Raw genomic sequence first — 21,767 nt, 5'->3', positions numbered from 1 at the left:
GGGTGAATACTTACGCAATCACTTATTTAACATTTTAGATTTTGATTTTTTTGACACTGTAGAAATTGTAGAAATGTGTTTTCATGTTGACATGAAAGACTCTGTTTGATTAATTGTAGTAAAAAAAAAATTACATTGGCCATGATTCAGTGTTGCAAAGGAATAAAAAAACTTCCAAGGGGTGTGAACACTTTTTATAGACACTGTATACACACGTGTCCAATGTAAAACACGACAGCCGTTTTACATTTTAGCTATAAAATGAAGATACAGTAGTCTTATGGTAAGTGCCATGAAATTGCTGCTTGCACACTGCGAGAAGGAAACTGAACGGTTTAATGGTTTACAGGCTGTCCGTGGAGTCACAGGTTATTAAGACGACCGATTGACTCGCCTAATGTGACAGATGAACTTCTGACTTCGAACACACACATGCACGGCCATTACACACACACACACACACACAGTCCACTCAATAGCACACTGTTAAGGCCTACAACATTACCCAGATAGAGGAATGCATTGTTTGGAGTTGTTAGGAGGTCAGACGTGGACATCTGCAGAGGGACAGTTTCCATTACATCAAGCGTCTGCGGCCGTTGCCCCATCATCCTGCCCACTAAACACCCCCTGCCATCCTCTCACCCTGAATTCACCTCCGGAAAACACAATCGCACAAAGACGGACCGAAAAAAAAAAGAGAAACAAAGAGTTCATCGGAGTGCAGCTCAGAGACGAATGCTGAGATAAATGGGGCAGTTAGGGTTTAGACAAAGAGGTCGACAAAAAAACGACACCGATAATCACACCCTGAGTTCCAAAAGGCTCATTGTGCATCTGCGATCATCATGAATAACATTTTTAGATGCTGATATTGTTGAAATTATTAAAAACTGCTGCAAGTATTGTAATTACATACAATGTCCAAAGTATTTACATGTCCTGCTTATGCATGTATGAGTCAAAGGACGCTCAATGTGAGATTCTCAGCATGTGTTGTCAGCGTCGGGGTGTTTGCTCAGCTGCAACTGTTGTTCTCAGAGCTTCTCGCAAGGGCTCATCTCCTCCTCCGACACGAATGTCAATGAAACACAAGCGAGGCACAGTAAAAGGGAATTCTTTTGCACATATGATCCTGCAGAAAGTGGCTTTTTTTTTTTTTTTGGCTGCGAACTCTATGGAATGAAAGACAACCTTCAGAGAAATGCGACAGGAAAATATTATCTCATGTTTGCTCCACAGTCCCTCTGGCAGAGTACCATCTATTGACATGCACCCACTGACTGTGCACCACAAAAATCACTATTGTTCAGAGCTGTGGGAGTGTCATGCAGTGCAGTGTGATGTTTTCCGCTCTCTGTTCTTCTTCTGTCGGCAGAGATGTGTGCAGGTGTAGTCAACAGCAGTAACTCCAGCTTCTTTAAACATGTTCAGAGAAGAATAGAAAAGCAATTATGCCATTTACATATTGTGTAGGCTCTGAAAGCTTAGTTTATGTAACAAAAATGTGGATTCCCCCATTTTAAAAGGACATTAATCGAACAGCTTCTCTATTCATGGGAGGAGAAAGCATTTCCATAATTTTATTTAACCAAGAAAAGTCATCCAGGCACCGCAAGGACTTTTAAAAGAGCAGCAGAGAGGTGGAAACCTGTGAGAAGAGACTCTTGTGAGCCTTTGCAGCTTATGTGTCCTTACAAGAAAACGCAGCTACACTGATTTGCATCTCTATCTGTCAGCAGCATTGCACCAGAGTAGCTTCCCATTTCTCTCCACTAGAGCCATTTGTGCACTTTTTTTCTAAAACCATTCCAGACAAACTTCCCTCAATAATCTGCAAACAGGTTTTTACAGAAATCTCAGCTCTCTTAAATGGGTTTTAGATCCTAGGAGGACTTCAGTAAACCAACGCTCAGAGTCCCAGTCTGAATTCAAGGCTTCTGTAAATGAGTCTCTTATTGCTTGTTTCTGTTCTCAGCTATTTTATCTTTCCTAAAGCTGGCTATGGGGCTTTTACATATAAATAAATGTCCATTATATTAAAGCCCTTACCAAACAAGTTCCCAGAATGATCATGAAGCCAGTTGGTTTCAATAAATCTCTCAGTATTTCACAGCATGTCAGAGTTTTTAATCTGCTTTTCTGTGGTGCCACTCCTGTCCTGGCAAGGTTATGCATTAACTAGCAATGGTTGGTTTGCCAGAGCTGAAGAGCCTGTGGCAGAAAACCCAAGAAAGTCTTTAAGAAAGGTTTCTGATGATCCAGATAAAAAAGAAACTTGGCATTTAGAGAAAGGATTAAATCTAAATAAGAAAGCACTTGACAGCAAGATCTATATCATAAGTGAACATCACGGTGTTAGCGGGATTAATCTTACTGCCAAAAGTTCTGCACTGCAGGTTTAAACCTGACAATAGTTTTTTTAACTTCTGTTTCCTTTGAGGCTTCATGCATTGTCATCTGGTGTTGATTATTGTTTTTGAGCTGGATGTTGCAATATACTGTCTGAAACAATAAAGCACAATTCATGATTTCGACATTCATGTGTCGACAAGGGTCCCTGTGGTGTAAAATTAGTCATCAACCCCTCTGTGAAGCCGATACGTCTGCAGATGTCTGTGTGCAGCCTAAAATTTGTGACAGTGCATTTCTGAAGTTTGCATTTTGAGGAACGGCTGTGCGATGAGATTCTCCGTCATCCACTCCTTTATGATTCATCATTGAAAGAGTTGTAGTTAAAGAAGACGCTGCAGGACTTTGGAGGTGTTTTGATTTGAATATCCATCGACATGCCCAAACAGTGTAGGGAGTTCTGAATTCTCCAGAAGTCCTGTGCAATGTCAGTCCGCTGTGCTCAGGGTGAGAAGGCTTTAAACTCCGACAGCCGGCTACTCTATAGCTCCAACATAATGACTGACACAGTACAACCGACCAGTCTGCAACTAGCTGCTATATCGTTCAAAAAATGCAAAGTTACAGTGGGCATTTCAGAAACAACCACTGAAGCTGAACAGTTTTTTTCTGTGTTCAGTATGAGGTTGAATGCAACATTTCAAAGCAACTTGTATTATAGTAGGAATGGAAGCATGTATGTACAGCTCATATGTGGATTTATCTGCTTGTTGTTCATGTAATATTGGCGGTGAAGCCACAGTTAAAGTTGGCTGTGTCATTCAAAAGCATATTAGAAATCTATCTGGAAGAAAAGTGGCACAGACAACGCACCAGTTTGTCCAACTTTTAAATCAAATCTGTGTGCTTGTGATGAAAGCCTCCATCACTAAAGTTAAGATCATTTTGGATAAAGACGTTGGCACAAAGTTACAAAAGACAAACTGAACCAAATTTATTTTAAAAAGCCATGTTTTTATCCATATTATTGTCAGTTTGTACAAGTGCATATACTGTAGCTGATTGGAGAAAAAAAAATCTGTATTAATTTAGTGTGGAATGAAATAAAAGTATCACGAATATTCAGATATGCGTAAAAAGCTTAATAGGCTTCAAAATGTTGGATAAATATACAGGCAGTGACATTTTATGGAACTTTGTGACAACACAGCTTCATACTTTTCATCAAACCTGGCATAAAATCCAAAAGAAATGTATAGAGACTACTTTCCTCACTTTGTTTTCTGGGTTTTATGAAATAATCAGATTGCTCCAGCCTTCACTTCACATAGATGTTCATCTGTACACATCTTTCTTACAGCCCATTTTTCATGTCTGATGAGAAAACTCACTAAGTCATTAGGAGTGCTGACAACCAAAACAGAGACTAAAGAGCTGATACTCAGCAGCACACCGACACTGCCTCAGGGAATGGCAGAGGCTAAGTGAAGGAGAAGTATCTGAGCTGACAAGTCTAATCCAAAGGTAAACAATAAACAGTCAGCAGTGGCGTTGGGCGTCACAACACAGCATCTGTGGAGAGACTGATGTGCAGAGGAAAGGCGTTTCTTTTTGAAGAAGACGGGAAACTGTTTTATAAAATCAACCTTAAATGTTACCTTCAGTGTTAAACAGGAAATTCTGATAAAACTGCCTGTTCAGCATATTTTAACTACAAAGAGCAATTTATACTAAAACTAAATTAACTCGTTTTTCCAGCTGATTCTCCAGCTGGATTACACATGGATTGAGAAAATGCCATATTCTTGCCCAGAATTCCACTCAGAGGACAGCTCACAGCACCATGAAGATAGTTTACATTTGTTTTGCTTGCGATTCAGAGTGTTGCCATGCAGATTTGTCCTTAAAGGGAGCATGTGTGTGTGTTTATGTAACCCTCTTCGACTGCAAACAGCAGAAATGGGCATAATTTCTGCAGCCACAGACTCAAATATGCAACCTGAGCACAAACACATACACACACAGCAGCAGAACTGTGCACTTTGAAGATTTCCCTTTAAACTCGGAGCTTTAGCAGAAGTGGAAGAATGAATGTGACGTTGTGTGTCGGACGAGCAGTTTGTCACATGGAGTCAAACGAGCATTAAAGAAAGCTGCAGAGGATTCAGACGCTTGATGGTATTTCTGTGATGTTCAGGACGCTGTTTATGAAGCAGTTTTGTGGACAGCTCGGTTCAATAAAACCCAGAAAAGATCTCTTAGCATCAATCTATGATCCACATTTTACAGGGAATGGTTTTACAAAGGCAGAGTCCTCGTTTTTTTTGTTGACAAAATGTGGCAAGAAGTAGAATCACACTGCACATGGTGCTCTGCTCCCATCATTTCTCTTTTAACCCTATCTGCCCCAGTGCAAGGCTGCAGTCAGCATGTGAATAGTTATATTCTTGCTTATCACTTCTCCTTGTGTGTTTCTATTGCAGTCCAATTGATGTGAGCCTCAAAGTTGGGGTTGTGTCTCAATCTATGTAGCAGGAAAAGCAGCTGGAAAGAGCTCAATGAACGGCTGCTTGTGTTATAAAAGGGTTATGATGCATTTGTAAATAAGTCAGTAGTGACAGGGTTTTCCAGGTTCACCTATTTTATGTACCAGTTATGTACCTTTTGAAAGTCAGTAATTGGTGTCAAAAAATCTCACTGATTAGTTTGACTCCTGTTCTGTAATGAGCTGTTATTTTTGATTATTTTCACTCCAAAACCTCCCAGAGATGCTCACTTGGGTTAAAATACTCGTTCAGTGACCCCTTGTGCCTCGCAGTTTGGGGCATTACTTTCCTGTATCCCCACCTATCAGGCAGAAATGCTTTGATTTAAGATAAAGATGGTCACTCAGAACAACTTTGTATAGATTTGCAGTGACCCTTCCCTCTAAAAAGACAAGCAGGTGGACCCAAACAATGTCGGCAAAGTTCCTGCACAGCATAGCGAAGCCATCAGAGCTCCTCTTTGTAGAGCTTAAGGATGCAGGATGCTGGTTGGACAAAACATAAAATCTGAAGATGTGAGGCTTTAGGAAAATGTGGTCAGTGTATTTTACTATTATGTGATAGTTCAAGAAAAAAAAGGCAGATTAAGTGATAATAAAGGCGAGCATAGCATCACTGACTCCTGAACATCTGATCTGATTTGTCATATGTTGTCTTCTTGGTTATGAGAAAGCAGGTCAAGGCATTGGTCATATCTGGGAAACAAAGACCGTCTATTTGCTTTTAATTCCGTTTTTGCCCTAACAAAATATTCTATATATCCTTTTGTAGGTCAGGCAATAAAGGTATGTATTTATGTCTCATAACTAATAAGCATGATTTGCACAGAGCGTTAAATCGCTTTACATTTACACAGAGTATCAAATTTTCAGAGCTGATAAAAGACTTTCTTTGTATGCTTCATGTCCCAAAGCATAGCTGGATGAGATAGGACAAATTCACATTGATAGTGACTCATAGTTTCAGCCAGAAGCCATGGAGACAGGGCGCCCAAACATCAACAGACAACCAGTGGCATTTCAGTGTTTGCTTTCTAAAGACGTTTACAGTAAGAGCTGTAAATCTGGGTTTTCAGGTCAATCTAATAGAGGTTTTTTGATTTCCTCTTCATTTCATTTTCTGCAACAGCTTCTTTTGCTCTCCTCATTTTGAACCAAAGCACACACTGTTTTCCTCTAAACCCTAGAACTACATCATCCGGTTTGAGCATCACATCATGGAAAATATGAAAGAACGACCATGTTCAACGGAAAGTCAAAAGACCCCAAAAGAAACACCCATTCTTATTTCTTGTTTCCATTGAGGGTTTTTTCCCCCCCCCTCCATTAAAATCCCATAGAGCTGACCGTTATACACACATACAGCAATGACACCTTTTACAGTTGGCCCATTGTGCCCAACTGTGTTCGAATCAAAGTCACTCTGGCTGAATGAGCACATTCCAGACAGGACGCCGCTGCAGCGAGGGCGTTCAGTCCGCTAATATACTGAAGACATTTAGGTACAGGCTCTTTCATACGGCTCGATCACATGTTAGCTTGCCAGGTTTCAGAGTCATAAAACACTAAAGGGCACAAGGTGGGAGTTTTCTTCCCATAACATCAGAGACCAAATAAGGTCAGGAGTGGAAGCGTTTGAAAATCTCATAGGTACAACTGTTAAATATAGGGAGGCAACTGAATGTGAATAAGTGGAAAAAAAAAAACAAAAAAGTGTATTTGCCTGGAGAAAAAACATTGCCGCTAACATATGGCTGTAATTGAGGATTTCAAAGGCACCAAGACTGAAATTGTCAACAGTACAATAATGCGACTTGGCTTTACTGTACAGAGGAAATTCGTCAAAAACAGACTCCTACTGGGCTCACCTCACAATCATTTATATTGGCTAAACATGGAATCCTTTCAGAGCTACTCAACCAACGGTAAATGGAAAGTGAAGGTTTCTTGAGTTCAGAGTGGTTCTTTTGAGGAGGGAGGGTCGGGGGGGTTGCGAAGCTGGAAGCGTGGAAAACACCGAGATGTCTAGAAATGTAGACGCTTATAATGATGCACTCATGAAACTGAGATTAATCTGCTGTAAATGCTAAATCTATATCCATCAAACATCTCAGCCTGCACTTATTGCAGCCAAAGTAAGGTTTCCTAAGTGTGGAGACTGCTTACAAAACGCTGTCAAAAAAGCTGAGTTATTAGGATGGATGGAACCAAAAGAGAAAAAAGATGCTTGTCTGGTTTGGTGTGGCTGTAGTCTGACAGTCCCTAGAGCTAAAAGCAGCTGTTGTGCCAAGTGGAGGTTTCACACCAGATAAACACTCACTGGTAAACTTCATTTGACTGATACTGTGTCGGTCCCAACTGTGTCACCAAAACAGCTCTGACCTGTCAGGCCAAGGAAGTGTGACCTCTGAGGATGCTGGTATCAAATCCATTATGTCGTGTAGGTTGCGTTGTGGGACCTCCGTGGATCTAGTTTGCTACGGTGCATCTCTCAGTCAGATTGGTATCTAGAGGGTTTGGAGGCCAGGACAACACATGGACTCTTATGTTCTCTGAGCCATTCCTGAGAATTTTTTGAAGGTGTGGAGGAGGACACTGGCATTGTGGTGAGCCATGGAGGTGTGAGCTTGGTCTGCACCAATGTTTAGGTGGCTAGTTTGTGTCGAAGCAAAGGCCAGATCATTTAAGCATGCATGTGTCCTCAAGTGTAATGTAAATTTCGCCATCTACCCAAGTACATGAAGATCCATGTCTGACCCCTCTGTGAATGTTCATGTGCAGCTCAAAAGTGCAAGTGTAGCGACTGTGCATGTGTTAGGAAATGTTGCTTAAATGTTATGTTGTTATGAAGCAAGGCTTTATAATTCTTCATTAAAAGATTTGTAGTTATAGTTCCTGCTGCTGGATTTTGCAGGTGCTTATATGTTTTTCATCCACGCTACCCAAACACAGTGGGAAATTTCAAATTCTCCAGATATCCAGTGCTCTATCCGTCCACTATGCTTGGCACAACTCAACAATAACTGACACTGTGTTACAGCACAATCTATAACAAACTAATATATCCTGTAAAAAAATCAGCTTTCGTAAGTCTTTGAGAAACATCCACAGGAACCCCTTTTGTTTTTCCATTTTCAAAATGTGGAGTGATGCAACTTTCAGCTCAGTAATCACTACAAATTCACATTGGTTGTGCAGAAACCATGAATTAGCATTATGATCTAAAATGCCAGGATCCAAGGTTTCCCAGCAGAACATTGTTTGTTTTGTCACTAGTTTCAACGTTGCGGCTGATTGGTGTGCATCTCGTTATTCTTCAGTCAACCGATGGAGCAAAGTGTTTAAAGAGGGAAGAATTGTAAGTAGAGCACTGGTGTGTCAGGTATGACTCTGTGGCAAACGGTTTACATGGTTCACGGGTCATGAAGGAGGGCCTCTTTGCAGAATTCTGCTCAGGGGCCCGGGAGGTCAGGACCAGCTCAAGAACTAGTTAACCCAATCCTTGGTGTAGGAAATGATTTGCTTGTGGTGTGGCCTTGTGTGTGTCAATTTGTGGATGCAAGATGACAAGACACAGACAGACCAAGAGATGCACTGCTCAGCTCACGTTAGAGAACATGCATTTACTTAACCCCATTCAGGACTTTCACTTTGCCATACGTCGTCATTGGACCCCAAGAAAGAATACGTGCAAAATATTTGTTGGTATTTATTCCAGACTTTTATACGATGTTAAATACATTTTCTGATAAGTTGATGTATTTTTGGTTCCAAATGCATGACAAATGTCCCTATTTTTATATTTTTTTAAAAAAAAGAATCTTCATAAATAAAAAAACAATACCTGTCACCTAAACCAATTGGCCTGGGGTCCAAAAGACACCAAGAGTCCTGAACAGGGTTAATCGCTTTCTCTTTGTGTGACGAGTAGAACAGTTCCACTTCAGGTTCTTATCTGAGTTGTAAACACTGACTCCCGCTTTAACGTAAGAGTGACGCAGGGCCCTTGTGTAATTTGTGGAACTCTTTGCAACTTGCATAGTGAGCGCCTCCTGGTATTGTGCCACCTACTTTACTAGAGGAAAATTTAGCAAACACATCAAATACAGCATTTTATAAGATTCTGGACTGAGTAAAACATGTCACTCTGTAAACTGAACCAACGAAAACACTGCTGTCTCCATTAAGTGCTCCAAATGTGGGAACAATTTCTAAGGTGTTGCATTTTCCCTTCAGCAGTTTGAGGTTTAATTGATCTGCTCAGGAGTACATTCCAAGTCACAACATCTTAACCGTTATACCTTCCACAATGTCACGATCTGTGTCAAGTGTGTGAACAATCAACAACTCAGTTAGGATGAAACGAATTGTTCAAAGATCATTTCCGCCATCCATTGTCAAAAATCGTCTCCTCATGCTGGCATTAAACTGGCACAGATTCAAGTGTGTTCCCAACATCCCACTTCAAAGCTCAGTGTGAACCCTCCTCCCGGCCCAAACATCTCAAACACACTAACAGCCAGCGCAGTGCAGAGGAAACCCATTACCATACAAAGTACACACTTCACTTCTCACCCTGGTGCAGCGTTTGACTTGTCTGCCACTTCCAGCCACCTCATCGTACGCACACACTTCAGATGAAGAGGGCAGAGGAAGCCCGATGTATTGCCAAACAAACAAACTATCACTGTCCCGCAGGGTCGTATAAGAAGAGCCTCACAGCGGGAAGTCCCTGAATGAAAACCACAACAGCAGGCGGAGGTGTGAAAATGGAAATGGGAAGGAGGCGGAGCTGTGTTGTGGGTCTTGTAATGGCTCTGTGAAGCTGGAATGGATTTGAGACGAGGCTCTTTTGTCGTCGTTAAAGGCTGTTAATAGGCAATTTTGAGGAAATTCTGTAACCGCTAATATCTTTTTAAAGTTTTAAACTCCACCAATTTAAATTTAATGTGCTACAGGTTGGTGGAGGGGGGATAGAAAAGTGGTTAGCTGGATTTTATTTTTTTTGGGAACTCAAAAACATGTGAGATTGATGTGTATGGATGTGTCCATGTCTTCCACTTGGTCATCAGCCTTGATAACAACGACTACACAGCAGATATGTTGGTTGTAAAAGGTGAATTTCCACTCAGTTGTTTTAGTGCACATCAATTTGTGTGTTAAAAGTGCGGAAAAGTCATTCGATAAAAGTAAAATATGATGTTTGAAGTGCAATTGAAGCAGAAAGCTAGTAAATCTTATGCACATTTAGAATCTTAATCAGAATAATAATCACGATCTGTTTTATTGCCAAGTAGGTTTTCTCATATGAGAAGCGTGACTTTTCTTTTAAGTGTTGAAGCAATGTTTCTATACAGTTTGGCTGCAGAATCAACACATAATATATTCACAAAACATTAGTGAATGGAGATGTGCACTAGTTTCCTTTTTTACTTTTGGTATTATTTAAAAAAAATGGAACTTGTTCTAACTTTGGATGTAAATTTAACCAATGGTGATTAAAGCTGTTAAAACCCTCATAAAGATGAATAAAATGTCCCTGAATTAGAAGAAACTGTGGCTTACACTCTATAGGTGATAACCTAGTTATGTGGAAAGCAGTACAGACAAATCCATTTCTTACACTTGTAAAGAGGATCATTTAAAAAAAACAAATAAAAATACCAGGAGATAACTCCTACTGCAGCTCTATACACATTGTGTCATTGATTCGTTGCATGTTCTCTGCCTTTAAGCAGTTTACCTCAGCGCTTACATACAATCCAGCAATTATACGTATGTAAAAAGCGGCGGAAATGCCAGATTGTAAAAGTTTATTTTTAAATAGATCAACTTTAGACACACATGAATGTTAGCGACAGATTGTTGGTGTTAAAATGCATTTGGAAAGCTCGTCCTGCTGAACTGCAGACAGAACCATGAAGTGTCCCCTCATCCGTCACATACGTGGATGCATTTAAACCATTTTCGGGCCTGTCCTATGATAAAATTGAAGCATCTTAAATGGCAGAAACTGTGAACTTTGTACTGTGTACTTTGCAGAAGCACCCACATGACGTACATCTGCAACAATTCAGGCTTTATATTTAATCTTGATATGTGATGCTCTGCAGAAAAAAAAATATTTGCCTTTCACAGCCATCATTCAAGTGGGAACAAATCACCGCCATGAGTGAAGGCCACGGTTCACTGTTTTGGGTCATAGCCTTCCCTTTTTTCCCACTTAAGGATCTGTACGATGCAGAGACAGAATCGCAGCAGAATGCATCTTACCTTCTATAACCTGCAGGGCAGCAGCCAGCCAGCACAGCAGGGCGAGATGCAGGGCGAGAGACCACCTGAGGGGACACACCAGTCACAGGAGGGAAGTTAAAGGTAGACTTAAAAAGGGTGATGGAAGTCCTGATCATTTAGTTAAAATAACTTAAACTGCAGCGATAACTTCAAGCTGAAAAGAAAGGTCTGCTCTGAGGTGCAGCTGAAGAGCTTCATGAAGATGTTTGCTAAAGTCAGTTTAATACCACTTTTCACACAGGACAAGTTTAAGCAATGCATATAAAAAGGTGTGTCTTACCCTTGAAACATTTTAGCGAGTACGTAAATAAAAATCCAGCTTTAGAAGGAAACTCCAAGTACGTGTGTGTGTGATGAAACTCCGGCAAACTCCGTGGTCCTTCTGCCTCACTGTGCAGACCTGAAGCCACACTGCTGCTCTCTCTCTCTCTCTCTCTCTCTCTCTTCTCTCTCCTCTCTCTCTCTCTGCACAAAGAATCTCTCAGTTCGGAGCTGAGCGACTCTCAGGACCCACGGAGTTGGGAAATTTGACTCCCTTGAAGGAAAAAAAAAACTCCCCCCTGACTCACTCAGTGGACCCTCTCTCCTAAACTGCTACTTGAGACAATTTCCTTCCATTAATGATAACATGACGCTTGTTCTGGGCGATCATTTAGAGTTGAACTGTGCTATCTATTATTCAGTCTTCATCATCTGAACTGTCAGGATTGCTTATGCAAAGAATAATGACACCAACAAAGGAGGGTGGAAGAACCATATCTAAAAAAAATGGCATAAAACATTCAGGTCTGGTGTGAATTAGTGCATTTTTAAATGTCTGTAGATCCACTAAATAAAGGCCTTCTGATTTTCAAACCCATTTGATTCCAATTTTTGATGATAATTCATCTTCTTTTATCGCTTTTTCCAATTTTACAGTTTTACTTTATGGTATCTTCCAATAATATTATCCTAAAATTAAGACATACCAAAATGCTTCTTAATGAATAGATGAAATAATGAATACAAATAGCATGGCTGTAGCTACCTGTCAAGTGGTCCCTGGGGCAAAGATTAGCTGATGGTCCCCTACAGACCTTCCCATCTCCCACCCCCTCTACATCACATAGGTCCATGCAGCCACCCTGTAATCATCCAGCTTCATTAACAACAGTGGTCTGCTGTAGGCCGTGCAATTCGTGCGACTTTCTCCTCCCTTTCTGCTATCTGAAAGAAATCGCATTGGAAAACAACAACCATCTCCTGGCAGCAACCTACCACGCTGGAACTTTCAGTTTTGATAAAGGTTTGGACTGTTCAATAAGGCAGCCCTGCTATTTTCTGGCGGGTTGATTAATAATTTTAATGACAGTGCTCGCCTCCCTGTGCGCAAATGTTCCACCAGAACAATTTCCCCGTCGCTATTTTGAGGAGACAGCGTTATTTAAAGTGTGATTCGTTCAAAAGTGTTTCTTTACTCCTATAGCAGAATGATAACGGAGTGCAGTCAGACTATTCTGCACTGTGTCAGCTCGAGAATGGTCGATGTGAGAAATAAAAGTTTGCCAACATTAACCCTACCTGGTGTAAGAGAACGATAGTTCTTGTATTAAAGGTTACATGGCTTCATTCTACAGCTAGGTTCAGGGCTCCTCTGCAATGCTACATGACTGCATTAGGTAGCAGGTATTTCAGGAGGTATCTTAGCTAATATTGTAAGTTAGTGCAATAAAGTTCAATTTATTTAAACTAAAATCAATTTAGCATTTTTTTCTAAAAGTAGGCTAATGTTTGGAGCTGTGGAAGAGATTGTTCATTTTCTATTGTAGCTGGAAAGAGTCCAGGTTTGTTAATCTTACTCCTGACATTATTGTTTTTTTGGTTGTTGTTGTTTGTTTGCTTTTCCAGCCAACATTCTACTGTAAAGGTCTGCACATCAAAGATAGGACAAAATGAACCTGTTATCTAATGACACAGAAATGAATTTTAAAATGCAAAATTTTTTTTGATATGCAATTTGTAGGGGAGACATTATGGCAAGAAACTTAAAACAAAAATGCCCCCAAACCGGACTAGAAAATTAAAATTTCTGTCAGAAAGGTCTGAAAAGGTGCAGCTTCAGGTTATTGTGCTGATCCTTTTTTGCTATGAACATGTTAAGTCAGCAAACACAACTGTCTTTTTAAATTCCTCAACACCTTATTGTAAAGATCACAACCATTCTGAGGTTGCATTCACACCAACACATTTTCATTTTCAAACATTGTTTGAACACAGTTTCAGAAATATCCTCTGTGAACGCAAACGCGTCTGAAAATGTAGATCACTTGGTTGCATAGTTGCTGAACTGATCACTGATAGTCAGGTCAGATGTCTTTTCTTTTGAAAAAGGGCACATTGTAGGGGTGTGACAAATCAGGGAAGGGCATGTACTGACTGATAAGACCCAATCAGGAAGTGAATGTGGGTGTCTGCATTATCGTTTCCAAAAGTCTGTGTTTCTGCCCGCCCAGACTAAAATGCAAACCAGGAGCATTCAAACTAAAATAGGGTCGACAGTGTTTCCACAAGATTCTATTTTTGGGGTATTAAAATGCCAGAGGAGTGGTCTTTTTGTAGTGTAGCTCCTTGGCATGAAGTGGCAAAAGTTATGTGTCCTAAAACATAAAGTTGTTACTGAGGATGTAGCTGTGGATGTTCAACCGTTGTTGTTTTTTAATCACATATTAGAGGGTTGTGCAGTTTGTTCCCTGAGTTCATCCATGAGCAGATGATGAAATCAAGGCAGGCATTTGACGAATAGCAATTATCAGATTAGTCTGAGTGGCTTCAGGTTAAATGAGTTTCACATCAACAGGCTTCTTTGATCTTGAATGAAGAAGAAGACATGTCGTCAAATACCACAGACAGGCCTTTTATAACAGCAATATTTGACGAAGTGCACGAGTTTCAAGCGGTAGACCTTTAAAAATTTAAATTGAATATCATTCCAGACTTTCTCTCCCACACCAACAGAAACAAAGGGATCAACAAGGTCAGTGGGAATCTGTGAAATAGTCCATGTTGTGATGTTAACACCCTACTATTAGCAGATGCTGGAATGATAATGACTCAGAGGAAAACAGAGGTACCCCCACTCCTCCTCCTGCATCCTCTTTGCAGAGTACATTCCCTTCCTAAACCTCTTGTGTTTTCTTTCTTTAGCTTCTCTGCTAGATTTAGCTCTCAGATAGGGCGGTTTCCCCCCAAAACTGTTGTTTAGGCAAAGCTTGTGACGTTACTGGAAGGTCAGTGGAAGCTGTGGGAACCTGATGGATGTCGTCAGCCTCAGCGAAGAACGTGTTGTTTAATTTAGAGGAACTGTTACTGACACTAACAAGTAAGATCTTTTACCATTCAATATGTCTATCAGTAAGAAACGTCTGTCGTGCAAAATATTTCTAGCTGTTGTAATTGAGTTTAGAGGTTAGTGAAAAAAACTGTAAACGCAACACTGGCATGTTATCACATTTTAGGTTTCTATGGTAAACCTGTTAGCAGTTACCAACATGTCTTTTATGTCAAGCAGCAAAATGTATTTTTGCAACTGTGCTTTAAAAAGTTTGGTTAGCAAAAGATTAGGATTTGTGTTAAATTTAGGTAAGGTTTGGGGACGTTTGCAGTCATGGTTACAACTGTTACCATGTATCTGAGAACAAGGACCAAGTGCTGGTATGGTTAAAACAAACCAGTGTTGACTGAACAGCAATCGCTTGTGTCAGTTCTGCGCTTTATTGACTCATCCATCCACCCCAACCTCCTCTCTCTGTGTTACTCTATAGCAACGAACACAGGACGTACTTCTTTTGGCTGCCAATATATTGGCACCAATATCTTGACAACATAAGTTAAGCTGTCCCGCTTAAGTGAAAATAAAGTCATATGGACTCTCAGCTGCACTGTGAGAGGTTAGCACCGTCACCTTCGTGTCCCGGTTAGGGCGCCTGGGATCTTACTGTGTGCAGCGTGGGTTCTCTCCGGGTTCTCCAGCTTCTTCCCACAGTCCAAAAACATGTTGAGGTTAACTGGTGATTCTAAATTGTCTGTAGGTGTGAATGTGAGTGTGCTTGGTTGTCTGTCTCTAAGTGTAGCCCTGTGATAGACTGGTGACCTGTCCAGGGTGTCCCCTGCCTTCACCCTAAGTCAGCTGGGATAGACTCCAGCCCCCCATGACCCTAGTGAGGATTAAGCGGTGTATAGATGATGGATGGATGGATGGAATTCTGGAAATACATGATTCTCCCATGTGTCGACCAATATTTAACTTACGTTTAGCTTTGGTTCACTTGCAATAAAATTTTGAGAGAAATATCAACCGTTCGAAGCAGCTAAAAGCTTCTCCAGGTTTTAGATAATTTTTTGATGAGGATTGCAGCCTGTTGTGGTCAGAAACAATGCTCATAAGCTGCTGAAACTGAGTGAGTGAAAACAGCAGCCTAAAGTTGTGGACTACATGAACAAAACAAAGAGGTAAAAGAAGCTAAAATGCTTTGTTACAGCTGGGGGAAACTACAGAAGCATGTGATAAAAAATTTTTGGTCCCTATTTGGTCCCTAACTCATTTTTTAGGTTCCAGCTTCTCACGCAATGTGAAGACAAGAAGAAAGACTAATTAGTAAAAAGGGATAATTCGCTGCAACCTTAGTATAGATTGGTTTCTTAATGTACCTCCGTTTCATACCGACTTTCATATCAGCTGTTGTAAATTGTTCCTGTAAATCTCACTGACACCCTATTAGCACTCTCTCTTAACAGCTCAATAATACTAGACTGTAAGGAACCTTTAAAGAACCTCCTTCCACACATTTTCATAGTGTTTGTGCACAGCTCTAGTAAAAAGTTATGAAGGCCTCTAGTAAAAGAGCCTCTGTGCACAGCTGGTCAGGAGGCTCGTCTCATGTTGATGATGTCATTTCAAGAGCTTCCTGCACTTTAAGTCTTCGCCTTTTTAAAAAAAAATTATTGTGCATATACAACATAAAGTACATGCATATTTGTTTTGGATTTCTGGGTCACTACTGTAAACTGCACCAAGCTACAAAACAGACGACCTAGATGGTAAAAATCTTTGGTTTTTCATGAGCTGTGTGAAGTGTTTCGCACAGTGACACTTGTGGCCAAAGTGTTTTTTTTTATGTGGATCCTGGCCAGCAGACAAGCTTCTCTTTAGGGAAACAATAAAGTGTCAAACTGGGATAACTGTTTTAAACGTTGAGGGGCAGCCTGCACTTTAAAGTGAGCAGAGAGTAGCGGTTACAGACAGCAGACAGTGCAGCCGAGTAGTAATTCAGACAGCGATCAGAGCATCAGACCGGTACGTTGTTGTTGTTGTTGTTCTGTGCGTGCTGACCCAGCTAACCGCTCTCTGGGACAAACAGGAAGCCATTTATCCACGGCCAAGTTTTGCCACAGTTTTCTTACTGCAGCTTCCAAGATTGTCTTTGTTCTTTTGTGTGCCAAGAGACAATGATGATTTTCGGATTAAATAGATTTTTGGAAACTGAGCCCAGACCAGTTATGTAAGAGGTGACAACAACCCAGTCCCACTCTCCTCTGGGTCAGACCAGAGTGGACTCCATCTGACAACAATATATCTGGATCACCTAAACCCTGAAAACAAAGGCTTAGGATTCACAAAAAAGAATACGTTTGCATTGGTCTTTCTCAGTATTGACAACTTCCAGTGAAACTATACTCGACTGACGACCTGTAGGTTTAGCAAAGGGCATCAGTTTTTATTCTACACTTAATGGCATTTGAAATGCAATGTACTTAATAAATAGTGATATATACACATCAACAAGTTTGAAACATTTGAAATCCTGAAGTGGAGAAAAATTAAGTTTTGTGGGTCAAAAAAAAAACATGAAATTGAGGTGAATAGAACGTAATCAGAGAAATCACAACAGTTTACATCTGACGACCCGCTCATTCAGCCTCATTTCCTTTCCATACAGACTTCCTGTTTCCTGCCTTTTGTCTTTGCGTCTGCAGATGTATGTTCCGTGTCATGATATGGGAGGTTCCTTCCAAGTCCAATTCTCAATGTGGATAAACTCATTAAGAGAGTCATAGAAACAAACCCTAGGCCCCTAAAACTGTGACTAGAAGGAAGTAATATCTAACAGTTGCCTTCATCTGTGGTCTTTGGACTGTTTGGGTAAACACTCAGAGCTTGTGATCACAGGTGAGGATAGGACTGTACATCGCCTGGTAAAGTAAGTCTCAGCTGCTTCACCATTACTAACGACCGGTACAGCGTTTGTATCACTGCAAACACAGCCCCGGTTTGCCTGTCTACACTCAGTAATTAACAACATTGCTGGAGCTGAAAAATGAAGCATAATTGCCAAAATCTTCCGTTCCTCAAATGTCCACTTGAGGCTGGCTGCAAAAGTGAGTCAATCCCCATAGACCTCCATGTTAAAATGTCCCACTTTACAGCAGAAATAAACATGTTTACAACCTGGAACAAAAGCTGTTTTGGTCTCTATATCAAATTTCCCCATTCGTGATACTGTACAGAGGGTCATTTGTGATTTAACTTAATAATTTAGAATGTATTAGGGTTTAAATCTAGGCATAATTAAGGATGTGGCGGCTTTGAGTGACAAATGGGTGCCATCACAGGACAGTGCATAGCCCAGAGATGTATGCATGGCCTGCTTTAGCTTTACACACTCCATTTCTTTGCCCATTTTTTAATTTGCCAGAAGTTAGAGGGAATCAGGTACTGCCAAGATGACGACAGCAGGAGGCAGCACACTGAGATTCAAAACCCAAAAGTGACATCATGGAGGGTGGGTCCATTATTCAGTCAATGGTCATGAACAAGACCCTGAAATACTTGAACTTCTTTACTTGGGGCATCCATTCTGTCCCCACGTCACCATTTTCCAACTGAGCTGTGTGGCCTCAGTTTTGGAGGTGCTGATCCAAATCCAAACTCCTTCACACTTGGCTGTTAACCACACTGTTGCATACTGAAGGTCACAGCCTGGCCTTTACATCCTCCAGATCAAGAACAGAACTGCAGTTACAGCGCTGAATAATCTACCATCCTGCTGATGCATGGATCAAATAACTAAAAGGGCAACTGAATCTTTAGTGTGATCCGTACATGCAGAAGTATATTTATTTTTATAACATGCAAGTTATAGAACCTGAGCATGTTTTCCCAAAATAAGTACCATAAAAACCCAGCAGGACCAAAGAGTTATGCCAGTGTCACGTAGGAAACCACAGTCCTAGGTAGAGAAGTGGGTTCCAAATAGTTCTTCTGGGTTTTTCAAACATTGAAGCTTGTTTTTAGCCCTCTGATGAATGTAATGAAAATATATCAGGGTCACCAACAACAACAACAATCAATGATTCTGCACTAATGGCCTAAATGTTAAACAAAATACACTAATTTTTTTTCTTACGAGAAAGCTGCTGTTCGTGCAAATGACATCAAACAAAAGTCATTTGATCATAGCCTGTGTGTTTATGCTCAGTAGGAAAGCAGGAAGTGGTGTCATGCTCTTATTCTGCAGCAAACATCTTAGGGAGTGGGATCTGATGAATGCATTTGGGCATTAGGAGTCTGATTTTTACAACATTTGTGTCCTGTTTCTAACCTCATTTTGTGACTTCATATGAAGTTGTTTTAAGAGATGTGAGACAAACGGAAATTCTCCTTTAATGCTGTTTTCTTTGAACCTTGAAGACAACTTCTTCCTGATATTCAACATGTGACACATCACCAACCTTAAACAGTAGTTTTATGTATGAAACTTTGCAAAAACTGTGTTTTCATACTTCAGAGGGCAACACAAGTCTTTGTGGAGGGCACTGATTAATTTGCCTTATTTTATAATTTGATGTACTGAATGGGTTTGTTTGTCACACATTACTGTCATCCAGATATTGTTTTTATTATATGGTACCTGTGTGAGTCTAGATCATCAGCCCCTGTTGTATTCTCTCTGTTTCCTTGCTGCTGCACCTTCATGATTAATTCATGTACAAACACATGATTTTAGTAACATAATACACTGAAATACACATACAAAGGATCTCCAGTACTACACAGAACGACAAACCCTTTTTTTAATTGATATTTCTTTTTTGATAAACAACATATCACACATTACACTTAAAAAAACAAAATTAAATGAAAAAACTACTTGTTCAGTTGTTCAGTTTACTGCTGGCTTTCTATGAAATGAGTCCAATACAGTAATGCACTGATTAACATTTAGCAAAATGGCACAACCACAGGAGTTGCAGTTCATCTATTCGATTTTCTGTGTTACTTATTGTACGTTAATGTATCTGTGACAACAAAAACAATTGAGAAGCAGTAGCCGAGAACATCTAAGTTATTGATTACAAGCAGTAGTGCCGCATTTGTCTGTAGTCATCAATAAGGTTCGATTAGATGATATTCTGGAAAATATATTGGCTTTAAAACATGTTTTACCACCTGTACTATCATTCCAAAGCCAGAACTTTGTTAAATGTTAATGAGAAGCTTCATCATTGGCACTGAAATAAATAAAGATACTGTCCTCTATGGCTGCATTCCTCAGTGAAACCAGTGATCGGACTGTCGGCCACAGAAACAACCTGTAGAGTGTCTTGCCTCCATCAAGTGTCCAGAGAAGGAATATAACATGTCACACTGAAATGACGCATCTGTCGGAGTAAAACGAGGAAAGAAGATTCTCACAAAGCCGGCACATCTCTGGTATCTTGCATTTTAAAGTTGTGGAAAAGTCAAGGAGCCCCAGGAGGACGGGGGGCGTAGAGAGCCATGTGTACCCCCAAACAGTACACCGAGCTCAGGCTGTGCTGCAGGCAGTGTCCCCTGTCCTTTACAGCAGCCATGGTTCTCCAAAATGTTAAGCAGCTTTTCTCCTGAAGTATGGGAGGAGGAATTAGTCCCATGTGTTTATTCCACATTAACATCATGTCATCCTCCTCGATCGTCCATTTTGGTCTCCCACTGTCGGACCAGGTTTCTTCCCAGAGACCTTCCAAACAAACAGAAACCTCTTGGTGCTAAGAGTAGATAGTAATGACCTCCCGACCTCCTCCTCGAACCAGCAGGACGCGGTCTAGGCCTTCCATTAACACCTCCAGGAACTCCATATCTGAGAGACGCACTCTGGTTAAGGCCATAAGGCACATTAAATCACACCATAATGTTCAGATTTATCTAGAGAGCTGGTTTCATACAAACTTAATTTTTGTGGTCATGAGTGAAGAAACCCTTTCCAATTTACCCTCTGTGGTTCAAACTTTTGCGCTGTATCTTCACGTTGGAAGCCTTAAAACACGTCAAAGACACGACTCCTTTGACAGTTAAATTAATGTATTATTTACTTAATTGCAGTTAACATGACGGGACAGAAAGATGAGATGTAAATATTAAAACCACTTCATATCTGTGCTAAATATAAGCTGCAGCAGTCAGTTAGCACGAAGACGAGAATTGGGGCAAACGACTAATCAACACCTGCGATGCTCAATATTCAACATTTTATATAAACTTGATAACAAGTTGTAGTTTCCAGCATACAATACCCAGAAAATCTCAACTTTCCTGCACTTAGTTTTTGCACAAATAAAGGAAAAAAAATCTTTAGAGGTCCTGATTAGTAGTCAAACTATTTAACCTTTGGAAAAAGGCGGGTAACGTGTTTCCCCTTGTTTCTAGTCTTGATGCTAAGCTAAGCTAAGCTACGCTAACTGCATGTTTTGCAAAAGCTTCATATTTAGCACATGAGAGTGGTACCTTCTCGTCAAACTATTTTGTCGAACTTAATGTCTGAATGACTTTTAGACTAAATAAACAACATTTTGCAGCGTAGCAGCGACGTTCCACTGAGAAAGGATACAGTTCTCATCCCCTTTCTTGTTCTTCGGTGGGCCTGGCATGTTGAGCAGGACCAGCTGTGAATTGTGGGATTTCTTGACCACCACCTCATTGAGCTTCACAGCTGTGTGCATCCTCCGCACGTTGGACTGGTTGCTACGTTAAACCAGAGACATTAATGACAGCACTGATTGGACAAACAACATGAACAAAGCCAGCTAGCATTTTAGCTACGATGCTACTAATCAGCCACCTACAGGAAGCGCAGTGTAAATTATTATGCATGTGATGATCTTGCAGGCTAATGCAGACGCATGCAGCTTCTATACGATACAGGAGCGACACAGGCTTGTTTGTCATTTGATGCTCATGCAAACTACTTTGACACAAACGTGCCATTGGGGATGATTTTCACACACATGCACAGAGAATTCATGCAACCAAAAAGTGATACAGTCACTTACAGATTCTCCCACTCGCTAAAGGAAGGGGCAAAAAACAACATATCCAACATTATTACTGAAGTAGGAGCTGTTCCCCATCTCAGAGTCTTCACAAAAGAGAAGGACAAGTCTATCTAGCAAAGTACAATAGCATGTAAATACTGGTAATATTAGTGAATGAACCTAAGGAGAACAATCCTAGAAAAACACAGTGGTATGTGCCAAATTAAATGCAAAAGATTTAAGATGAATT

At 40.5% G+C, this 21,767-nt stretch overlaps 2 protein-coding genes across 3 annotated transcripts in view; both read right to left on the bottom strand.

The window, feature by feature from the left end:
* col15a1b (collagen, type XV, alpha 1b) overlaps positions 1 to 11,569 on the bottom strand; it is a 59,908-nt gene extending 48,339 nt beyond the window's left edge. The window contains exons 1-2 of the mRNA XM_008278845.1: positions 11,472 to 11,569; positions 11,171 to 11,235 (exon numbers count right to left, since the gene is read on the bottom strand). Of these exons, the coding sequence (XP_008277067.1) occupies positions 11,171 to 11,235; positions 11,472 to 11,482 (76 nt within the window). The 5' untranslated portion in view covers positions 11,483 to 11,569. The remainder of the gene's footprint in view (positions 1 to 11,170; positions 11,236 to 11,471) is intronic.
* A 7,699-nt stretch (positions 11,570 to 19,268) lies between these two features.
* The window catches only part of LOC103355153 (solute carrier family 12 member 7-like), a 33,213-nt gene continuing 30,714 nt past the window's right edge, over positions 19,269 to 21,767 (bottom strand). For both annotated transcript variants that reach the window (XM_008278842.1, XM_008278844.1), the window contains 3 exons: positions 21,536 to 21,550; positions 21,094 to 21,227; positions 19,269 to 20,346 (listed from right to left, as the gene is read on the bottom strand). In XM_008278842.1, coding sequence (XP_008277064.1) covers positions 20,255 to 20,346; positions 21,094 to 21,227; positions 21,536 to 21,550 — 241 coding nt within the window. In that variant the 3' untranslated portion in view covers positions 19,269 to 20,254. The remainder of the gene's footprint in view (positions 20,347 to 21,093; positions 21,228 to 21,535; positions 21,551 to 21,767) is intronic.

The sequence above is a fragment of the Stegastes partitus genome, unplaced genomic scaffold (genome assembly GCF_000690725.1).
Source record: "Stegastes partitus isolate 25-593 unplaced genomic scaffold, Stegastes_partitus-1.0.2 Scaffold134, whole genome shotgun sequence".
Lineage (NCBI taxonomy): Eukaryota > Metazoa > Chordata > Actinopteri > Pomacentridae > Stegastes > Stegastes partitus.
The sequence above is the reverse complement of the archived record's forward strand: the minus strand, read 5'-3'. Positions and strand labels throughout refer to the sequence as shown.